The sequence below is a fragment of the Periophthalmus magnuspinnatus genome, chromosome 1 (genome assembly GCF_009829125.3).
Source record: "Periophthalmus magnuspinnatus isolate fPerMag1 chromosome 1, fPerMag1.2.pri, whole genome shotgun sequence".
Taxonomy (NCBI): Eukaryota; Metazoa; Chordata; class Actinopteri; order Gobiiformes; family Gobiidae; genus Periophthalmus; species Periophthalmus magnuspinnatus.
The window spans coordinates 10506588-10525948 of record NC_047126.1 but is presented as its reverse complement, the minus strand read 5'-3'; the positions used below and the strand labels follow the sequence as shown (position 1 = coordinate 10525948).

At 38.3% G+C, this 19361-nt stretch overlaps 1 protein-coding gene across 1 annotated transcript; it reads right to left on the bottom strand.

The window, feature by feature from the left end:
- Window positions 1-277: 277 nt before the first annotated feature.
- On the bottom strand, window positions 278-14116 carry cxcl12b (chemokine (C-X-C motif) ligand 12b (stromal cell-derived factor 1)). The gene is made up of 4 exons (XM_033969707.2): window positions 13977-14116; window positions 11638-11755; window positions 6386-6469; window positions 278-3738 (listed from the first exon to the last, which is right to left on the bottom strand). The coding sequence occupies exons 1-4, from the start codon at window positions 14041-14043 to the stop codon at window positions 3699-3701; spliced, it is 309 nt and encodes a 102-aa protein (XP_033825598.1). The 5' UTR covers window positions 14044-14116; the 3' UTR covers window positions 278-3698.
- Window positions 14117-19361: the final 5245 nt, after the last annotated feature.

The following is a 19361-nucleotide window of genomic DNA, read 5'->3' as shown; positions in this document are numbered from 1 at the left end:
GCTACATTTTGATTTGAACTATAAAGTGGTTGACGCTTTTTTCTTTCCAAGTGCTATCCATTTATACTGGATAGCTCTGGCAACATTTGGGCTATCGGTCTATACCAAAACGTTGACATAAGATACACAGAGGGTGACCTGACCACCTCTGCACAATGTCTAACTTTGATTACTTGTATTGACGAAAAAGATACCTTTCTGAAATGTAACCCCATTTTAAGGCCTTTTCCCCATTCAAAAGATATGTACATTTTGTAGAGGAGACACAGCACAGTTTGATAGCATTCAACTTTATTAAAAAGAGTACTGTTTCCAAAATACTGACTTTGGTGTACAAAAGGGCTATTACATTTTACATATACAACTGTGTCAGAAGCTGCCTCACAAGAAAGTATAGTGTTAGTAGTGATCTGTTGGTCCATCTTGTTGTAGCAGTCTTTATACTTTAAATAAACTGCATTCATGTTGGCAACAGGGTTAGGTATAGATTTTTACATTATCAGGTGAGGTTAGACAATTTCATGATCTTTTGTATAACAATAACATAGCTAGCCGTGACCAGTTATGCTAAATAACTGTATCAGCGCTGATAAGAAAGACCAGAACCATTGGGACGTCTATGCCAAGTTCATGGTAACAGAGATGCAGAAGTATTTAGCTGAGGAACAATTTGGTGGATATGAAAAGAACGGCCTGCTGGGTGAAGGGGAGTGTTGCAATTGAAAGCACATGTTGGAGTCATCTCAAAGGTGGAATTGTGGACCTCTTACCGAACATACATCAGCGTGAGTGAGTGAGACTATAAAAATGGACGTCAGGGCGAAGGGGTGAACCCAAAACATTTGATTCTACGTGTTGCATATTATAAAGTATATCATAACCACAAATAATAATAATGCAATGACTCAAAAGAATGCTTGGAGTAATATACAAACGAAAAAGCTTGTGTGGTCAATGGCCCAGAAACATTTTCCTGATTTTGTCCTTTTGAAACTTTTGTCAACATATGATTTCAAGTCTCTACATTTGAAAAATACATTGCATGTTCTTGAAGCTGAAAATATATATTCGTGGGATGCTGCTTCTTGTTACAGATGCTATTTTGAGGACTTTTGATTGATGTAAAGAGAGTATTTTAAATGGCTAATTACCATGACAACAGTCCCAATGTTCCAACTCTCTGAAACCGATAAATATGTTTAGGTTTTGTTACAGTAAAATTATGTTTTGATCTATTATTATTTCCGCACACAATTATAATGATGGAAACTACTGATTTAAGAAGAGTGAAGTGAAGTTCATTTGCAAAACCAGATAAGTGTCATTTGAAAAAGTCATCAGAGGCCTTTAGTTTTCTCTTAGTATTGTCATATCTTCAAAAGCCAAATGTATTTTATTATTCCATCCCTTCTTGATAAAATCAACTCTACAATATTGTCATTGCTAATATCAGTAGAAAATAGGAACATAAAACACTTTTTGGCAATTTTCCCCAAAAATATACCTGTTTTTGCTCATTTTGTATCACCTGTGTTGTCTCATTTAAATTCCTGATAATAACCAATAATTTAGTTTGAGACTTTTTGTAATCAATAACAGGCGACAGGATGGAACAAAGTGGTCTGCTGTCCCGGGCCCCGGAGTCTTAAGGGCCCTTTTCCTATTCATTTATATTAGAGGAGGGCCCATGTGAGGCTTCTTGCCCCGAGTCCACAAATTCCTGCCCACGCCCCTGCTCAGTAAGGCGTAGACTGACGGCGTCATAGTACAGTTAGCAGTTCTGTCAGAAGAGGATGATCTTTGAATATCGGCCTCATGTATCGGCTCATTGTCCCAGTTATAACCTTCATTTAGTTGCCATCTACTGTACATTGCATCAGAAAGCATTTAGTAAAATTATTCACAATATAAAAATAAACAATTACATATAAAAGAATAAAGTGGCTCAAATATATATATATAATAAAATAAAACCAGACTCCGATCTCACCGCCGTCACTATAGTCCCTTTTTGTCCTCTGTCAAGCAGCTGTTACGACTTTTTAGCTTTACGTTCCTACCAAGGACCGGTGTTGGTACGAAAATACTGCATTTAACTGTACTGATAAAGAATATTTAGTCAATTCCCTAAGTTAGATAAAACATAATCAATATTAATGGTATACATATCAGTACTATAACACTGTCCACCAATAAAAGGCAGATTGTCCTAATGTTAGAATTTCTGCAGTACTACAGACAAACTGGTTTTCACTACAAACTATATAATAAATATTTGGTCTATGTTTCCCAAATACACGTAACAACTGCAATTCACAACTCAAACTGGGACTGTTAAAGTAATCAAGCAAAAGTGAAGTACAGTATAATGAATGTCTCTTCATTTTGAGTACATAAACTGCATACATTTAGCACCAGGATGACAGTGCTGTATATTACCACGATAACTCTGTGTGTGCAGCGAGTATAAGACATGTAGAGTAGTATGCAGTGGTGGAATGTAACGAAGTACAATTAGCAAAGTACTATACGTAAGTACAAATTTTAAGTGTTTATACTTTACTTAAGTATATTTTAAGTGGATATTCTTTACTTTTACTTCACTAAATTCGAGAGCAGGTATCTGTACTTTCTACTCTATTACATTTTTGAAGTATTTTTTATTGTCTAAGACCTGCTGAAAAGTCTGAGGGTTTTTTTTTTTTTTTTTTAACACATTCATAATTTGAGCAAGCAAAAATATACAAATAAAAACAGCTAGAAAAAAAATGATTGATTCAGTTGTTTCTGTTGAACTTTATCTGTTGACTACGTTTAAAACCTTATAAAACCTCAAAATCTGCGTGAAATACTTTTACTTTTTACTCTTTAAGTACAATTTTAAACAGGTACTTTAATATTTTTACTTAAGTAGATTTTTTCAAATGATATTTTTAAGTATTTTTTTGCTCCAGTATCTGTACTTTTTAAGTGACATAAGTGAGTACTTCTTCCACCACTGTCTAATACTATAAACCTGGTTGTTGTAGAATCACACTGTGTAACTAATAGAATATATAACTTCCTAAGCAGCTGTGATCGGTCTGGGGCTCGGGATTGAACGAGCAAATGGTCCATAGAGATTCCCTGTCATTGTAACATAAACACAAGAGTAGTGGAATAACCTGATATGCTGCACTGTCACTACTGTTAAATACATTTATCACATAAAGGTCAGAATAGTTTTGTTTGAACGACAATTGAAGTATTTTGCATTTTTAAATTCCAATTGTTTTGTTATTGGACACTCATGCCTCTAGTGGTGCATGAGTTTTAATATGAAAAAATATGAGCATTTACACTCTTTCAATTGGTCCCAAACCTGAAAAAACAAAAACATCTAAACTATTTTCAGCTGAACTTCAATCAGTATACACATAACCGCGTGTTCAGATGCTAAGAGTCACATTCCATGCTTCTGTAGTGATATAGAGCAGCTATACGTAGCATGTACAGGCATCTTCAGGGTTCACAGTTAGACTTGAGTTGAGGCTGTGGGTGGTACAGTTTGACGGTGAAGTGCTGTTTTGAAGGCAGTCCAGCAGACAGGTGGTGGTGCATACAGCATGTTTAAATACATCCATAGCAGTGATAAGGAGGAGGAGGTATATTGGGTTCACCCTGGAGTAACCATGGCCGGTGCACTGGGCTGTCAGAAGTTACAGTTTCTTGTTGTTGCGTCTTCTGGACTTCTTCACCCTGAAACAAACAGAGACAGATTTGAGTGTTTCTTCCATAAGTACTGCAATATTGTGTTGAACTGTGGGAAATAAGAGGCCAACTGTTCACTTTGAATTAATTTGCTTCTGTTACTCGATACTTTTACTTTTATTTGAGTTTTGTTTTTGTTTTGTTTTTTGCTCTGGTATCTGTACTTTTACTTAAGTAACAAAAGTGAGTCCTTCTTCCACCACTGCCTGATACTATAAACATGGGTTGTAGTAGATGGTGGATATATAATAGAATATATAAATTACTAAGCAGCTGTGATCGGTCTGGGGCTTGAGATTGAACGTACAAATCCAGAGAGATGCATTCGCTGACAACTGCTCTCTTTCACACTTATGTTTCAATAAGGCCACTTCACCGCTGGATTGAAGAGTACATTTTTGACGTTCTCATGTTAAATACTGGTGGACTGACTTTGTTTTAAAAATAATTATGTGAAAGAGACGACACTTCAGAGCCACTTGTGCTCTGAACCAGTGCATTCTTTAAGCAAGACACTACCCATCATGCCTAGTATATGAATGTGGTGAGTGATTGGTGGTAGTTACAGGGACTGGTGCTGGTTAGCAGCCTTGGTTGCATCTGATTGCCCCAGGGCAGCTGTGGCTAAAGTAGTTTACCAGTGATTTAATAATGCAGTGTAAAGTGCTTTGGGTTTCTTGAAAGATGCTATATAAATCCACATAAGGGTGTGCACAGCGCCATTTTTTAAGCGCTCTTGGCGAGATTTCTGGTTGCGCCCCCTGACCCCACTCACAATAGTAAATAGTCAGAAAAATGTAATACTTTTGCTAAGACCTTTGTATGCATTAGGGGGTTTGAATAAAATTCTTAGGCTAATGTTTTGCAGCAGATACATTTAAAGCTGAGGGGTCTGGGAAAATATTTGAACAAAACAGAAGTAATTTCCTGTAATCATGGGTAAATTAGATCAGCTAGGTCTATTAGTTATTCATATATGATAAGGCTGTAGGCTGCTTCTCTCTGAAATTCAAAAGGGGATTAGCTGTATTAAGATTATAAAAAGGACACCTTTGGCACACGGGGCCAACCTGTATTTTACACATGCTGCATCCAAATCACACATCAGTGGTTCCCAGTGGAGCCCCATAACCTCTCCTCCATCTCTGGCTCCACCTGTGCTGTACAATGCACTGAGCGCCCCCTGTCTGTGAGCTGCAGCCTCACACTGGGCTGTTGCCACTGCTCCAGACATCAGTCCATTTAGTTCGAAGCCCAAAACTTTTGTTGAGAGTCCTGGCCTCACGCTCTATGTCCTGCACTCTGTCGTGGACATGGTAATTGTGCTACTGAACCTATGGACGTGTTAGTTCATCAGCTGTTGGTGCTCTTGTTTCCAGAGCCTTTGGTTTGGGGCTATACACTGTCAATGATTAGGAGCATTCAGCTGCATAATGTCATTGAGCACTGCACACAGGGCAGCAGCTGGCACCCCTCCCATTGTGCACCCTAAGCTGTTCCCTATACGGCCTACGCCACAGGCCGCATGGGTGTCTGTTTAAACTACTGTTCTCTTAATAGACTAATGCAAAGAAATGAAATGACTGAAGCCTAAATATAGAGTTGCATGAAATGATGCTGCTGTTTCTACACTTCTTTTGTCTTGATCAGATGATGTTATGTCAAATATGTTTTAAAAATGGACTGAAAAAACACAACGGTGAACAGTGAAAACGCAGTGATGTGTTTTTGTTCCAGTGTGCCACCTCCAGTGTTTATGATGTAGTGAAAAACAGACGTGCCACAGGGACATAATCACCTCCAGGCAAATTATACTCACATTATTTTACGAGGCTCCATTTTGAACTGTTCCTGTTAAAGCTGGAGCAGTTTAGTGTGAACTTGTTCCTATACGGCTAATGTGCCAATAAGGCTTTGTTAAGGCTTTTGACGGCGCCACAAATTCAAGCCTCAGAACCAGATTAAACAAACACACAAAAAGGCTGGGTAAAAATATTTCACGATATTTTTTCCTTGTATTGATCGAATTATTTCAATTTGGCTTTTTTTTCTTATCAAAAACACACAAAAATGGTTTTCAGTATGGATTTCACAAATGAGACTTTTTATCAGGGCAATTTAAAAGTCTTATATTACACAAAATTGACTCATGAAACTTAAATTGTGTTCCTCCTCAAAAATATACTCTTCTTGTGTTTTATTTCATTCACACATGTTTGAGTAACCCTTTGTTATTAGTCTGTCTACATCTTCAAAGCTGAAAAAGCCCAAACTCCATGTTATTAATGCCAAATAAAAAGAGCTCTGCATATCATTAACATCTGACCATTTTCTTCTTTTTCTTTCATCCACTTAATTATAACTGACTTATTTCTAGAAAAAATACAATAGGTGGCAATTCCTCAAACTTGTGTATACTACGTTACAAATGGCCCGTTCTTGTAGACGGCGCTGACAGCCCGCAGATTTAGCCTTGTTCTAATAATCTCACAGATAATTCTTCACTCACTGTGTACGTCTCAAAGAGAAACTGCCAGCTCTGAAGGTTTATGTGTTCTTAAGTGGCGCTCGGGGTCGACTAAAGCTGTAGATTTATGTCCTAAGCAGTGTGAGGTGTGAGTGTATACTTTCTTACTTGTTAATGGCGTTCTTTAAGTACTGCTGAAGCCACTTGGTCTCAGGGTTGATGCATACTTCCCTGTTGTTCTTCAGCTTGGCTCTGTCGAGGAACAAACACACAGGTGAATTTATAAATGGTAATAGGACACTTAAGGTAACTGGAGCAACTTGGCAAATATTTAATGCTTTCAGGAAATGCTTAAGCCTAATCAGTAAATGTTATCTAAATAGACACATTACACATCCGTTGGCTGATAAAACCACTTAAGCACAACATAGCTTTAGCAGAAATGAAAAACATGAAGAACTCTTACAATACATCAAAAAACACTTTGAAGCTGTCACTATGGTGCATGAACTGGGCCTATAAACAGTTAATTTCGTTTACAAAATTTCAACAACGCCTCAGTGGAACGAAGATCCTACCATATGTCAAAGCTTAATACAGGGATTACAGAATTTAGCATTAAGTCATTGAGCTTTTGGTGGTGAACAGCAGCTGGTTGGTTTCAGACTCGAGGACAGTGTCATAAAACTGTCCAAATAACAACTTAGTGAACATCTTTGATCACGAGTTTGGAAGAAAAAAATAAAGTGAGCTGCTTATCTGGACAAAGTGTTAATGGTCACTATAGCAACAATGTACATCTAAACTATGGCCAGATAGATAGATAGATAGATAGATAGATATAGATAGATCGATAAATGGATGTAGATTTTTATTTTTATTTTTTTTTTTTTAAGCTTAAACAAAGCATTTTAATTTATGTTCTAATGGAAGACAGGGGTGGGATTAAGTTGTCTTCTTCCCACTCCTTTTTAAGTTTTAATAAGAAAAATATGTGAAATGTGCGTTAAGCATACTAGATACTAGATACACATACTGACTTCTTGTGCTCATTAATCTGCTCCAAATAAATAAAAAAAAGAAATTATGAATAATTTAATCACAACAGCAGAACAACTGATTTTTTTTTTGTCAAGCACCACAGACGTTAACAAGCTCGCGTGACCTTTATACCAGTTCAAAGCCTGCATAAATTGAAGAGAGTGTGTGAGGAAGAACATCTGCTGTACAAACTAAGCCAAATGAATTCAATTTATTTTTGTAGCGGCCAAAATCGCAACAGCAGATGCCCTGCAGGCTTCACAAAACTGTAATATAAACTAATACATGTACTCAAACTAAAAGCAGTGCCACTTCTACAACTACAACTACTCATATTACGCTTCAACTCACTACTTACTACAATTCGTTGGATAGTCAAATAGTCCAAAAACATCTTGCGTAAAGTGCCTGAGCGGTCTCTTCCAGAACAGCGAGGCCTTGTTTCTCACACACCCTCATAGCAGTTCTCTGATTGAGGTTTGAGCTAAATATTTATGAGTGGACTTGTGTGTTATCAGAATGATGTTCAGATGAGGAGTTGAGTAGGAGAAACACCCAGAGGAGTTTAGGAGGGCTGACGACACATTTCAAAAACATGCGGATCTGACGCCTCTGTGGCAAAAGGTCCTGGGTGTGAGTGAGTGCGAGGCCTGGCACCTCCGGTCTATCTGTCCTCCTCAAACCTTCAAAACACTGCTCCCTACACGGCTTAATGATGTCAGGAATAGTGTTGTGTTATTTCGTTCAAATGACCAAGTTAAAAATCAAAAGTAACATGCATACGTGTGAATATAGCAAAGATTTTCCTAAACCTTTTTAATTACTTCTTGACTATATGATATTTCAAGATCCTTTTCAGCTTCCGAGTTTCTTTTGAGATTTGAAAATGTGAATTTGTGTTCATACTGTATATTTTGTATTTACACTAGCATTCGGCAGTTTGAACACATCCTCATTCAATTTATTTTTTCTTTTTGTTTGTGATTTCTTATTTTATATATCGAGAGAAGACATCAAATATAAGCTAGATATATGGGATTATGTAGCAAAGAAAAAAGTTCTCAGCTAAATATTCAACTGAATTCAACTTTTTCTATATATATATTACACTGAAATGCTGTCCACCCTTTGCTTTGTCGACAGTGAGGCCTTCTCTCACTGAGCTTCACAGTGAAGTCTCCTGAAATGGTTTTCACTTCACAGCTGTGCCACATCAGGGTCAAGAAATGCCAAGACGTGCAAACCAGGTTCCAGAGCAAAGCCTGGATATTGTTTGAATTTATGTTTTGTTTACCACATTCCACATGTGTCAATCACGGTTCTGATGATTTTTGACAGGTCGTGTCAATCAAAGTCTAATATTATGTATGTATGCATGCCTTTGTCTTAGTTGATATTCTGCTGTTATTCTTCTTTGTTTTATGTTGGACTTGTTTGACAAAGAAAATTCTAGTTGATGAGGGCAATAAAGTTTTTTATGTGATTCTGTCACCTGCCTGATTTGGTTTCTGTAATTCTGGAGACTGCAATGCATATGCTTCTTTCTTTCTATAATCATATGTTTTTTTATCTAGTGATTTCAATAATCTTACTCCATATTGGTTGTATTTTGGCATATTTGATGATTTTATTATTAAGATAAACAGTTTTTTCTTTGTTTTCCCTCCTCAAATATGCCTTAACATGTCGTCTTTAGACACACAAACCAGACATCAAACCGCAGTCCCACATCTCTATAACTGTGTTTGCATTCGCCCCCCTCCCTTCCTGCTTGTGTTTTATTAGGGGTGGCTCTGCTCATCTCCTAGTGGGGCGCTGCTGTTTTGTGTTTTGAGGTGTCTGCCTTCGTCCTGTTTGCTCTGTCTGAGAGAGGGGTCCGGACCAGCTGACAGAGACCCCCCTTTGTCCTAAATGACTGGAATTTGGGCACTGGAGTTCCACTAGCAGCAGGTAGTAATTACTTGACAGGGAGTTAAGACCAACAACATTCTGCACTGGATGAGTGTGATGGGACAGGGAGCGTGGGGGTGGGAGAGAGTGAAGGTAGGGTTACAGGCCTGTCTTTCATCTGTCCCGGAAAGAGATATGAGGATTTACCTCCTGTGGAGGGGTGTGACTATACATGACCCTAATTGTTCTTTTTAACCTTTAACCACAGCTTCAGCTTTGAAATGATCAGATCTTCTCCATTATATAGTGATAGTGTGTGTTTATTCTCTGGACATGGAATTGAGCAATGCTTCCGTGGAAACTTGTGTTTGTGTCTGCTATAGTTATAATCTACACCTGTGGATCATTATGTTATAATTTGCACATTTTAAATTGCAATATTCATCTAAAATTACTTAATAAAAGAAACAAGTCTGCTGACTTAAAAAGCTGTGGTGCTCGATGGGAGCTAATGTCCCTGTAAACGTCATCACAAAAAAAGAGCTGTGCAGCTGTCGGCCCTTCCTGTGGATGGCTGGACATCACACTATTTGTGTCGAAATGACTATGTGATGCTGCCAAAATCCTGCAAGTGTCACCGATTAAGAACATAGAATTCGAGAATGAAGTAAATCCGTCACAATGGGCGTGATCAGCAAAATGGAGCCTTGAAAATATATAATTCAAGATTGCTCAAACATGCAGGAATCACTACAAATACATTTTCAGAGGGTCAATGAGAAGGAAACAACTATTACATGGTTAAAAGCTCTGAAAAGTCCATTTTGCAGAACAAATATAAAGGATCGTACAACATTTTATGGGCCTATAATGTTTAAAGGGGGGTATTATCCAAAATGGACTTTTTTGAGCCTTCTACCATGTTAGAACGTTGTTCCCTCATTAAAAACACTTCTGAAGAGGTTTTAGATGTCATCCATGCATGTTTGAATAAGGAAAATAAGGAAACCTGCTCTTGCCCTGAAACCATCCATACTTCAGCAAAACCAGAACAACTCTAGATATAAATGTCCAAAGCAGATATGTACTTCAAGCTGATACTATGAAGTTTTCTGTCTGTACTGTGCAGTCTCAGAGCGACCATGACATACAATGGGTTAGCCGTGACACAAAGAAAATGACTTTGACCTATAGTTACTGCTTCCTTCATGACACAGACTCAGCTCCGGTTATTAACATTTCCACTTCAAGAATGCCACACAAGAATGGAAGGATATACATTACATACATTAGGTTTTGTCAAATAATATGCAAAATACCTCAAAGTTAGACATATTACATCTATTTATCTATCTGTGATCACATTTTCCAGGCTAACCCATTTGGAAACCACTGATATAAAGAAATAAATGTTTTTTTTCATGTGTTATTGGGCATGTGACTGCAGTACAATGCCTCAAAGTGCACGTAGCCCCTGTAAACATGTGTGTCTATCTGCAGATGCATCAGAGCGATATGGGCCTTGTATAACTATCTGTCAGTGCGCACTGCTGTTCATGAGGTGTGAATAAAGACGCCACGCTCCTATACAAGCAGGTATGTGGTTATGAGTGAGACATGGGCATTTGGCACAACGTGGGGACTCAAATGGGGACCTGCTTTGTTTAGGAGGACAAAACTCAGGCCCTAGGATGTCACTGCTTCATTATTAAATCAATATCATGATTTTAAGTTGAGTTAAATTAAGTTAAGTTAAGTTAAGGTTAATGTCTGAAGCTGTGGTGGAACGTAACGAAAGTAGTAATTTTAGGTAAGTGTTCCTAAATAAGTTCATTTTTAATTGGATATTTTTTACTTTTACTTCACTACATTTGAGAGCGGGACATGTGTACTTTTTACTCCACTATATTTTTTTAACTGGACTGAAAAGTAGAAGTATTTTTATTACAGTTTGAGACCTGCTGAAAAGTCAGAGGGTTTATTTTTAACAGAATCATTATTTGAGCATACAAAAATATACAAATAAAAAGAGCTAGAAAAAAAAAAATTCTATTCAATTATTTCTGTTGAGCAAAATTCAACTAAATCTTTATCAAAAGCACTGCATTTGAAGCTTCATTAGAACTCAAAATTGTTGCAATACTTTTACTCTCTAATAACAACCACTTAATGCTTTTTCTTAATACTTTTACTTAAGTAGATTTTTTCATGAGATGCTTTTACTTTTACTTCAGGTTTTTCTTCTTCTTCTTCTTCTTTTTTCTTTTTTGCTCCAATATCTGTACTTTTATTTAAATAGCAAAACTGAGCACTTCTTCCACCACTGGTCTCAAGTAAATTAACGTAAGTCAGTGTAATGTCCCCATGCAGCGTGTAAACTTGAACTTAAATAGCTCAAACAGGTGCCGTATCACCCCGCTCCTCTGGAAACCCAACATGTGTACAAATGTGTGTGTGCGGTGACAGGTTGAGATGGGCTGAGGACTCACATGACTTGAAAGGGGCAGTTGGGTGTATGCAGGAACTTGAGCTCTCTGATGCTCCTCTGTGGGACGGTGTTCAGAGTGGAGCGGCACCAGCAGCGCTCCACCAGGCTGATGGGCTTCGCTGGAGACACAAAACACACATTATGTTAAGAACAGCTGTGGAAAACCGGGTTAACTCTTAATTGATTCAACAGTGGGTAAATGTATAAAATGTACTACAGTAATTACACACTTGGACAGAATGGTGTGGGTAAACTCTTTGCTTACAACAGCGATGATACAGATTTTTACAATTTATATGTGTTTTAAAATATCATAATTCTACTCATTGTTCCCATGATCTTATATTCTATTGCATCACTTTTAAAAATGGACAAATTTAAGTGTTCAATCCTCTTAAACAAAACCGGGGAGCCTATGACTTTACCTGCTCCAGTCCAAACAACAAGGCGCTCATTAAAAAGAGATTAGGCCTATTCTTTCTGTGCATTCACGATGCATTCACTGCCCTCTCGCCGACGAGGGCCCTCCACATCTAAGCTACAATTTTTAGTCTGATTTGTAAAAGGTACTCCAGCCACAGCCCTGTTCACCTCCACTCCACAAATACCACTCTGACAACTTAGTGCAAATTATCACCGTGTTTCTATGGATGCAAACAATAAACTTATAACAACAGAAAGGCCAGTGGTGAAATGCAGTACAACAAATAAACTGAACACTACATTTTAAGTACAGCTATTAAAGCTTTTTACATTTTATTACCAAAAAACAATCTAAAATGTTATGTTTAATTGCAAAGTACCAAAGGTCAGTGGTTGTTTTAAGCAGATACTCATCATCAGTGTTTTGAGTCACAAACTGAAAACCTGCACTGACACGAAGTATAGTTTAAAGTTTGACTTTGTTTCCAGCTGTTTGAAACGCCCCTGCCTGATGAAGACTACAGATGAAGTAAAGGATGAAATTACACGCTCTGCCTTATATCAGGGTGGACGTATCACAAAAATCTAGCTTTTAAAAATACTCAGTCAAATGTGTTAAGCTGAATACAAAAATTAAAAAATACATACTGGTATATATACTCGGCTAATTCTGTTGTTACTACTTCTGTCCATGGGTATCAAATTGTCTAAAAAATGTGTAGCCATAGCGATGAACTATCTAAAACAAAGTATTATATCTGTTATTATATATGAAAAAGTCCTGATAATGTGGGAGCTGAAACGCATCCATAGATATTTACTTTCACTGCAGCAAAACTCTATCTAAAAATCTATTTTTCTCATACAGGAAAAATGCGAGAATCCCATTTTATATATTTTGGATATTACTGATCAGTTTTTTCCACAGACAAACCCACATTAGCTACACCACAATGCCCCTCCACAAATGGTAAACTCTCACTTATATCACACTGATGATACCGGCCCTTTCACGGCTTAATTCTCATGCAAAAACACCAGATCATTATGCAACATACAGCAACCCCAGGGCATCAGGGCAGATAGCATTGTTTATCTCTAATTAGAAAGTCATCAAATCAAAACAAATACATGCATTAAATATGTTAAATATGCAGAGCTCCGCAGGGCCAGATTAACAAGATTAGCATCAGACATAAGGCTGTGTGTGCAACTGACGCACACACAGAGAACTGGAGGTGTGGGGTCACACCACGAGACTTAATAAAAGAAAAAAAAAAACAGATTCATTTGGAAATATACAAGAAAATCATGAACATTATAAACACACAAAGGGTTTATCCTCCAGTTATGGCAATATGAAGACCTCTGAGTTCTAGGAAATTTAAGTATGTTTTTGGTTTTGATAAGCTGGTTTTGTTGAATAATAGTTGTGAAATTGTAAAACTGAAAGAATTTTCCAATATGTGGTCAGTTAAATTCAGAAATCTTTACGTGTCAATAAACTAATTTGAAAGTCCAATTGGAAAGTACATTCTAAGTACATTTTAATTAATGAATTTGTCAATATGTAAAATAATTCTTGTATGTAAATTCCCACAATATATTTGGATTGCTACTTTAAATATATTTGGATTACTACTTTAAATGTATTCAGATTACTGCTTTAAATGTATTCAGATTATTACTTTAAATTAATTTGAAAACAGTGCTCAAAATGTTTAACTGCATCTACAAATAGAAGAAGTAACAAAGCAAAACTTCCAAACTTTCTAAACTCCTACTTTATGCAAAAAAATCAATATTCTTACTAAAAACATTTATTGCTCTAAACCATCTAAACTTTCACCCACTGTTTAGTCAAGACTTCACTAAACTCCTCCACCTAATAGTAATATGAATAATCCGTTGACTCACCCTTGGCCGGAGGCGCGTGTGTGGCCAGCACCAGCAGTGCCACGAGTGGCAGCAGTTTGACATCCATGTCGTCAGGGCAACTCTGCGAGAGGAGGTCTGCGTCTGGTACTATCCCGAGTACAACTGAGCCTGCAGCAACACTGTCCTCTGTTAAATCTACTGAGGAAGGAGTCCCACCACTTTCTCAGGACGGGCCCGTAGGGGGAGAGAGAGAGAGGGAGGGGGAGGGAGAGAGGATGGGGTGTGTGGGGGGTGTCCCAGTGTGAGGAGGGGAGGGGTCACAGGGACTTCCTCGATTGTGAATGTGTTGGCTCTGTATCAAGGAGAAAGTCAGGGGGGAATTCTCGCATTGTTTCTGTCCATTTGAGTGTGCAGTGCGTGCCCCTTGTATTACACTTGTGTGCTTGTGCCACCGGTTCTGTATATTTTTGTGCCCTCGCTGTGCCCTGTCCCATCTGGCATCCAGTCATACTCCACTTTACGTCTTTATGAGGGGTTTCAGCACACTCTCTCCCGTGGTGAATAATACTAATGCAACGTTATATTAAAATGTGAGGGAGGCTGAATGCTGGATAAAACTCCCTATTTGTTTCTGAGTATTTACAGATAATAACCATCTCTCTATCTGCCTCTCTCTCAATCTCTCTTTTGCTCTCTGCCATCACTTAAGACCAGATGAGAACGCTGTCCAAAATTGTATCCTTGAAGAGCCGGTGGATTTCACAACAGGGCCCGTACAGCTTCAAAGAAACGCCTCATGGATATAGTTATTACAAACCTCCATATATCTGTAGAGTGTGTGTATATGTGTGTGTGTGTGTGTGTTTAGTCTATCATTCACCCATAATGAAGACATGTCCATCCACATGTGAAAGTGACTTCAGTTTGGACAAGCACATGTTTCTAAGTCTTTAATGTGCCAAACTAACAAATGGCAACTGTGGAAGAAGTCCAGAATACCTTCGCTGTGCAGAATACTGTGAATCACAATAATACAGTTTTTTTTGAAGATTGAGGATCATGATCTAACCATGTTTTCTCCACACGCAGCAACAAAATACATGCAGGCTTATATGGGCTATTGTTACTGAACTTATACTGACAATTTTGATATTCGAACGCATCACAATACCACGGCTATTGTTACATCCACTTAATGTTCCAAAAATCTGAGGATTCTTTACTATCGCAGGCTCAAAATCACTTAAAACGTGTGTCCTGCGTCTACAGCTGTGTATTCAAATATTCCCGATGACAAAATTGTATGTGGAACCCGCTGGACCTCATTCAAACATCCCCCCTCTCTCCCCCTCTCCTTCCGCCCACCTCTGTCACCACAGGCCTCACTTTCGCTATTAGAAGCAGGCTCTACACAATCTGCTGCCTCCACCCTCCTCCTACTGCTGCTGCCGCTGCCGTCCTCATAGGTGGAGCGGTCGTAAAAACACCAGTTTACTATGAACCACAAACTCCTTTAGTATAACAGCCATTAACATTGCACACATGAAACAAGGGTCCGTTCAACTCACACAGGCAAATTTACTCAGCTTTTCACACAAACAATGGATGTTCACTGATGTTTATGTCCCGAGAAGGTCTCAACGTTCACTCAAGTTATAAACACACACATCTTATACACTGCCTGGCATTACTGCATTGTTTTGATTTCGCTTCTGCAATGTCACAAGATTTATTTCCATCAAGTTGCATACATTTTTCACCAAGATGTTGCATTGATGATGGTAGAGTCTGACCGCTGCACAAAGCTTCTCCAGCACATCCCAAAGATTCTCAATGGGATTAAGGTCTGGACTCTGTGGTGGCCAATCCATGTGTGAAAATTATGTCTCATGCTCCTGAACCACTCTTTCACAATTTGCGCCCGATGAATCCTGGCGTTGTCATCTTGGAATATGCCCGTGCCATCAGGGAAGAAAAAACATTCATGGAATAACCTGGTCATTCAGTATATTCAGGTGTCAGCTGAACTCATTCTTTGAGCACAGACCTAGACCTGACCAACTGGAGGAGGCTCGTACCTATTTGCTTAGTTAAATCCAGGTGGCGACTTTTGTTTTGGCCCGGCAGAGTATATTTATTTTTGTTAGAGCATCTTATGAATTACTACATCTTATTTATCATTCATCCATTTGTTTTTAATTTTTTTTTTCAGCACAAGCATAAGTTAATATGTGACAGTAGCGCAGTTGGTTGAGCATTTGTTTGATCCGAAGGTTGGAGGTTCAAATCCAGCTCCCACAGATGAATGCTGTTGTTGTGTCCTTGGGCAAGACACTTAACCCACTTCACCCACAGTGTCTGCGTACACCAGTGTGTGAATGGGGGAATGGTTCCTTGATGTAAAGTGCTTTGAGTGACTTGAAGGTGGAAAAAAGCTTTATGAAAATGTAACCGTTTAGTGTTGGTTTGATTTGCTAGATCTGCAATGCATTTTCTTTCTTTAATTAAGGAAATATTAGTGTGGTGGTGTTTTTGGTTGGATTAATTCGCCCTGACATAAAACCAAAATTGGATGGATTGAACTTATTGGTAAACGCTCATTACTACTTAATGAGTTGCACATAGCTGGAAAACAGATGTGTGCTGGTAAGGCATTCAGTCACTCCTTTTACAATAAAATAACTGGACTTCCTCTGGTCTATAACATACATGTACCACCGCCTTATCCCCCCATACTAAAAACACACATACCTCTCATCACCTCGCCAAATTGCATTTACCAGTGAAGACTAATGTCACCAGCGCTTTAGCAGACCAAGCGCTAACATGCTACAGCTCAGATAGCTCACACTGTAGCGCCCATGGGGGTTAAAGGTCGCCGTTTCATGTCGTGTATTGGGTTGCAGTGGAGGGCTGCCAGCTCTTTGTTCAGGCTCGGTCATGATAGACAGACTCACCTAAATGAGTGCGGTGCTGAGGGACAGAGCAGAGAGCAGATGCAAGCCAGGCCGTTTCAACGAGCTAACCAGCCACTAAAGACTGATTAGCCGCAATAGAGACTAAAAAGAGATTTTTACTCCGATTGGACCCACATCACCGCTCGTAAAGTCGGCCTGATCACAACAGGATGTGGTTGAGATACAAGTTTTAGGGTTTTTTAACGAGGAATGATAAATACCAATTCTCCTATGTGACATTTTTATGAAGATTTGTTCCATTATTAGTTTTGATCTCCACCAGTAAAGGGCTGATGGTGTGAATGTGTCGGGCCTTGGCAAAATGGAGAAAAGGTCTGGGTATGTGTTGGAATGTTCACTAAAGATGAGTATTTTAATCCATTGCATGTTTTTATGGAATGAAGTACAAGTAGTAAAGTACAGGACTTTTCAGATATGTGTACTTTTTGAGTAAACTTTTTTTCTTTTTTTTTTTTTACTTTTACGTCAGGAGAGCAGGTATCTGTACTCTATACTCCACTACATTTCTGAACTGTTCTCAAAAGTAAAAAGTACTTTTAATGATTTGAGGGGTTATTTTTACCATGTTCCTGGTAACATCCTGACTAAAGTTTTCAAGTTCAAGCTTCATCTTTGAGCAAACACGCAGTTCATTTGAATTATTATTATTGTTGACCAAAATATGCATAAAAAAAAAAAAATCAATATCACGACATTTAACACATTAACAACACCTGTGTGAAATACTTTTACTTTTTTTTCTCTAAAAGTAAATGTCTAAAAAGGTACTCAAATACCTTTACTTAAGTAGATTTTTCATGTGCTACTTTTACCTTTGTACTTGAGTAACATTTTGCCTCTATGTCTGTACTTTTACTTAAATAACAACTGAGTACTTTTGCAGTGTTAATATGAAGAAAGACAAAAAACTACTGGACTGTTGCCATAGCGATTAACAATTTAATACAAAATATTACATCTTTTGAATAACAGTCCTTAAAAATGTTGCACGTAAGAGAAAGCTGAAGCCCACGGGATAGAGCAAAAACCTCAAGGCACTTAACCTGTGAGTTATTTATGACTGAATTTCATTACGAACTTGGAAATGTCTGGACGCCTCCACAGATGTCTTCGCTGCTCTAAGTAAAATATGACTCTTTTGTTTTCCAATACAAGTTTTCCACAACCTTCCTGTTCTGTCATAAGTCAGATTCAAATGAAAACACTCCAAAAACCTCAAATAACTATAGCAGAACCAATACGAATGATATGAACCCCAGACTGCCCCTCATCTTTCATTAACAGGTGTACCATACAGCTCCATTTCCCTCATGGAGCCTGTCTGTGTATAACATGATCCAAATAAACACATCTAATCTTGCTTCTAATCTCTCATGTTATGGCCAACCTGGATTTCTCCTGTCGCACGTCTGTGGCACTGGAGGAGACGGGGGTTTAGGGAGTTTATTGTGTTTGTCCAGCAGTTTGAGTCTGGAGATCGCTTTTATTTTTACGGTGACAGATGAAAGGCCTGCATCCAGTGAAGCCTAGACAAACAGCAGTAGCACGACCACAGCCAAACTGACTCATATAAACATGCACTTATCAACATGAGGTCTCAAGAGCAGCCAAACGGTCAGAAAGTGGAAGTGTTGAGAGCGCTTGTGATTACAGAGTTAACGGGCCCATATTACACTGGTTTCTGATCTATGTCATAATGTTGTTTCCTCATTAAAAAAAACACACTTAGGGTTTTGTTTCATTTCATTCACACATGTTTAACATACAAATCCTGCATATTTAAGCTGTGTTCTTCTCTCCACTGTGTTTTTAAACTCCATACACCTTCACTAGGATCATGAAACTAACACTACATGACATCACAAGGTAGAACAGAGCATTGTGAACTTTGGAAACTAATCATAAAGAATTACTCAAACATGTCTGAATGAAACAAAACACAACTCCAGGTATGTTTTTGATGAGGTAATGGCATTATAAGATTCAATAAAACCCCTTTAAGGACTTTTTATATTCCATTAAACAGATGAAAGCTGGTCAATGTGTTTATGATAGTGATTTAGCCTGGATTGCCCTAACAGGATAAACAGAGGGAGGGCTGTGTGAGGAGAGGGGCCGGGCTGGACCTTGAATGGGGGGTCCTGTTATCAGTTAGCACGTTCTCCACCAAGTCTCAGCAGCTGTTTTCACAAGGACTTACAAACTGGGGGGAATTTACATGACTTAAAGTAGAGATAATTTACGAAGGCAAAAGTAAATCATACCTGAATAATGCAAATGTAGAAATGGAACACCATGGTGCAAAAATGTTGAGCAGGTCACTTGTTAAGTTGGAAAAACAGTGTGAGATAATGCAGTATCGAATTCCTCATAGAAGCACATTCTTTGTTGATGAGTTTCATTCACTCACGGTGTTGATAATGCTTTGCTCATGCTTGTTCATCTT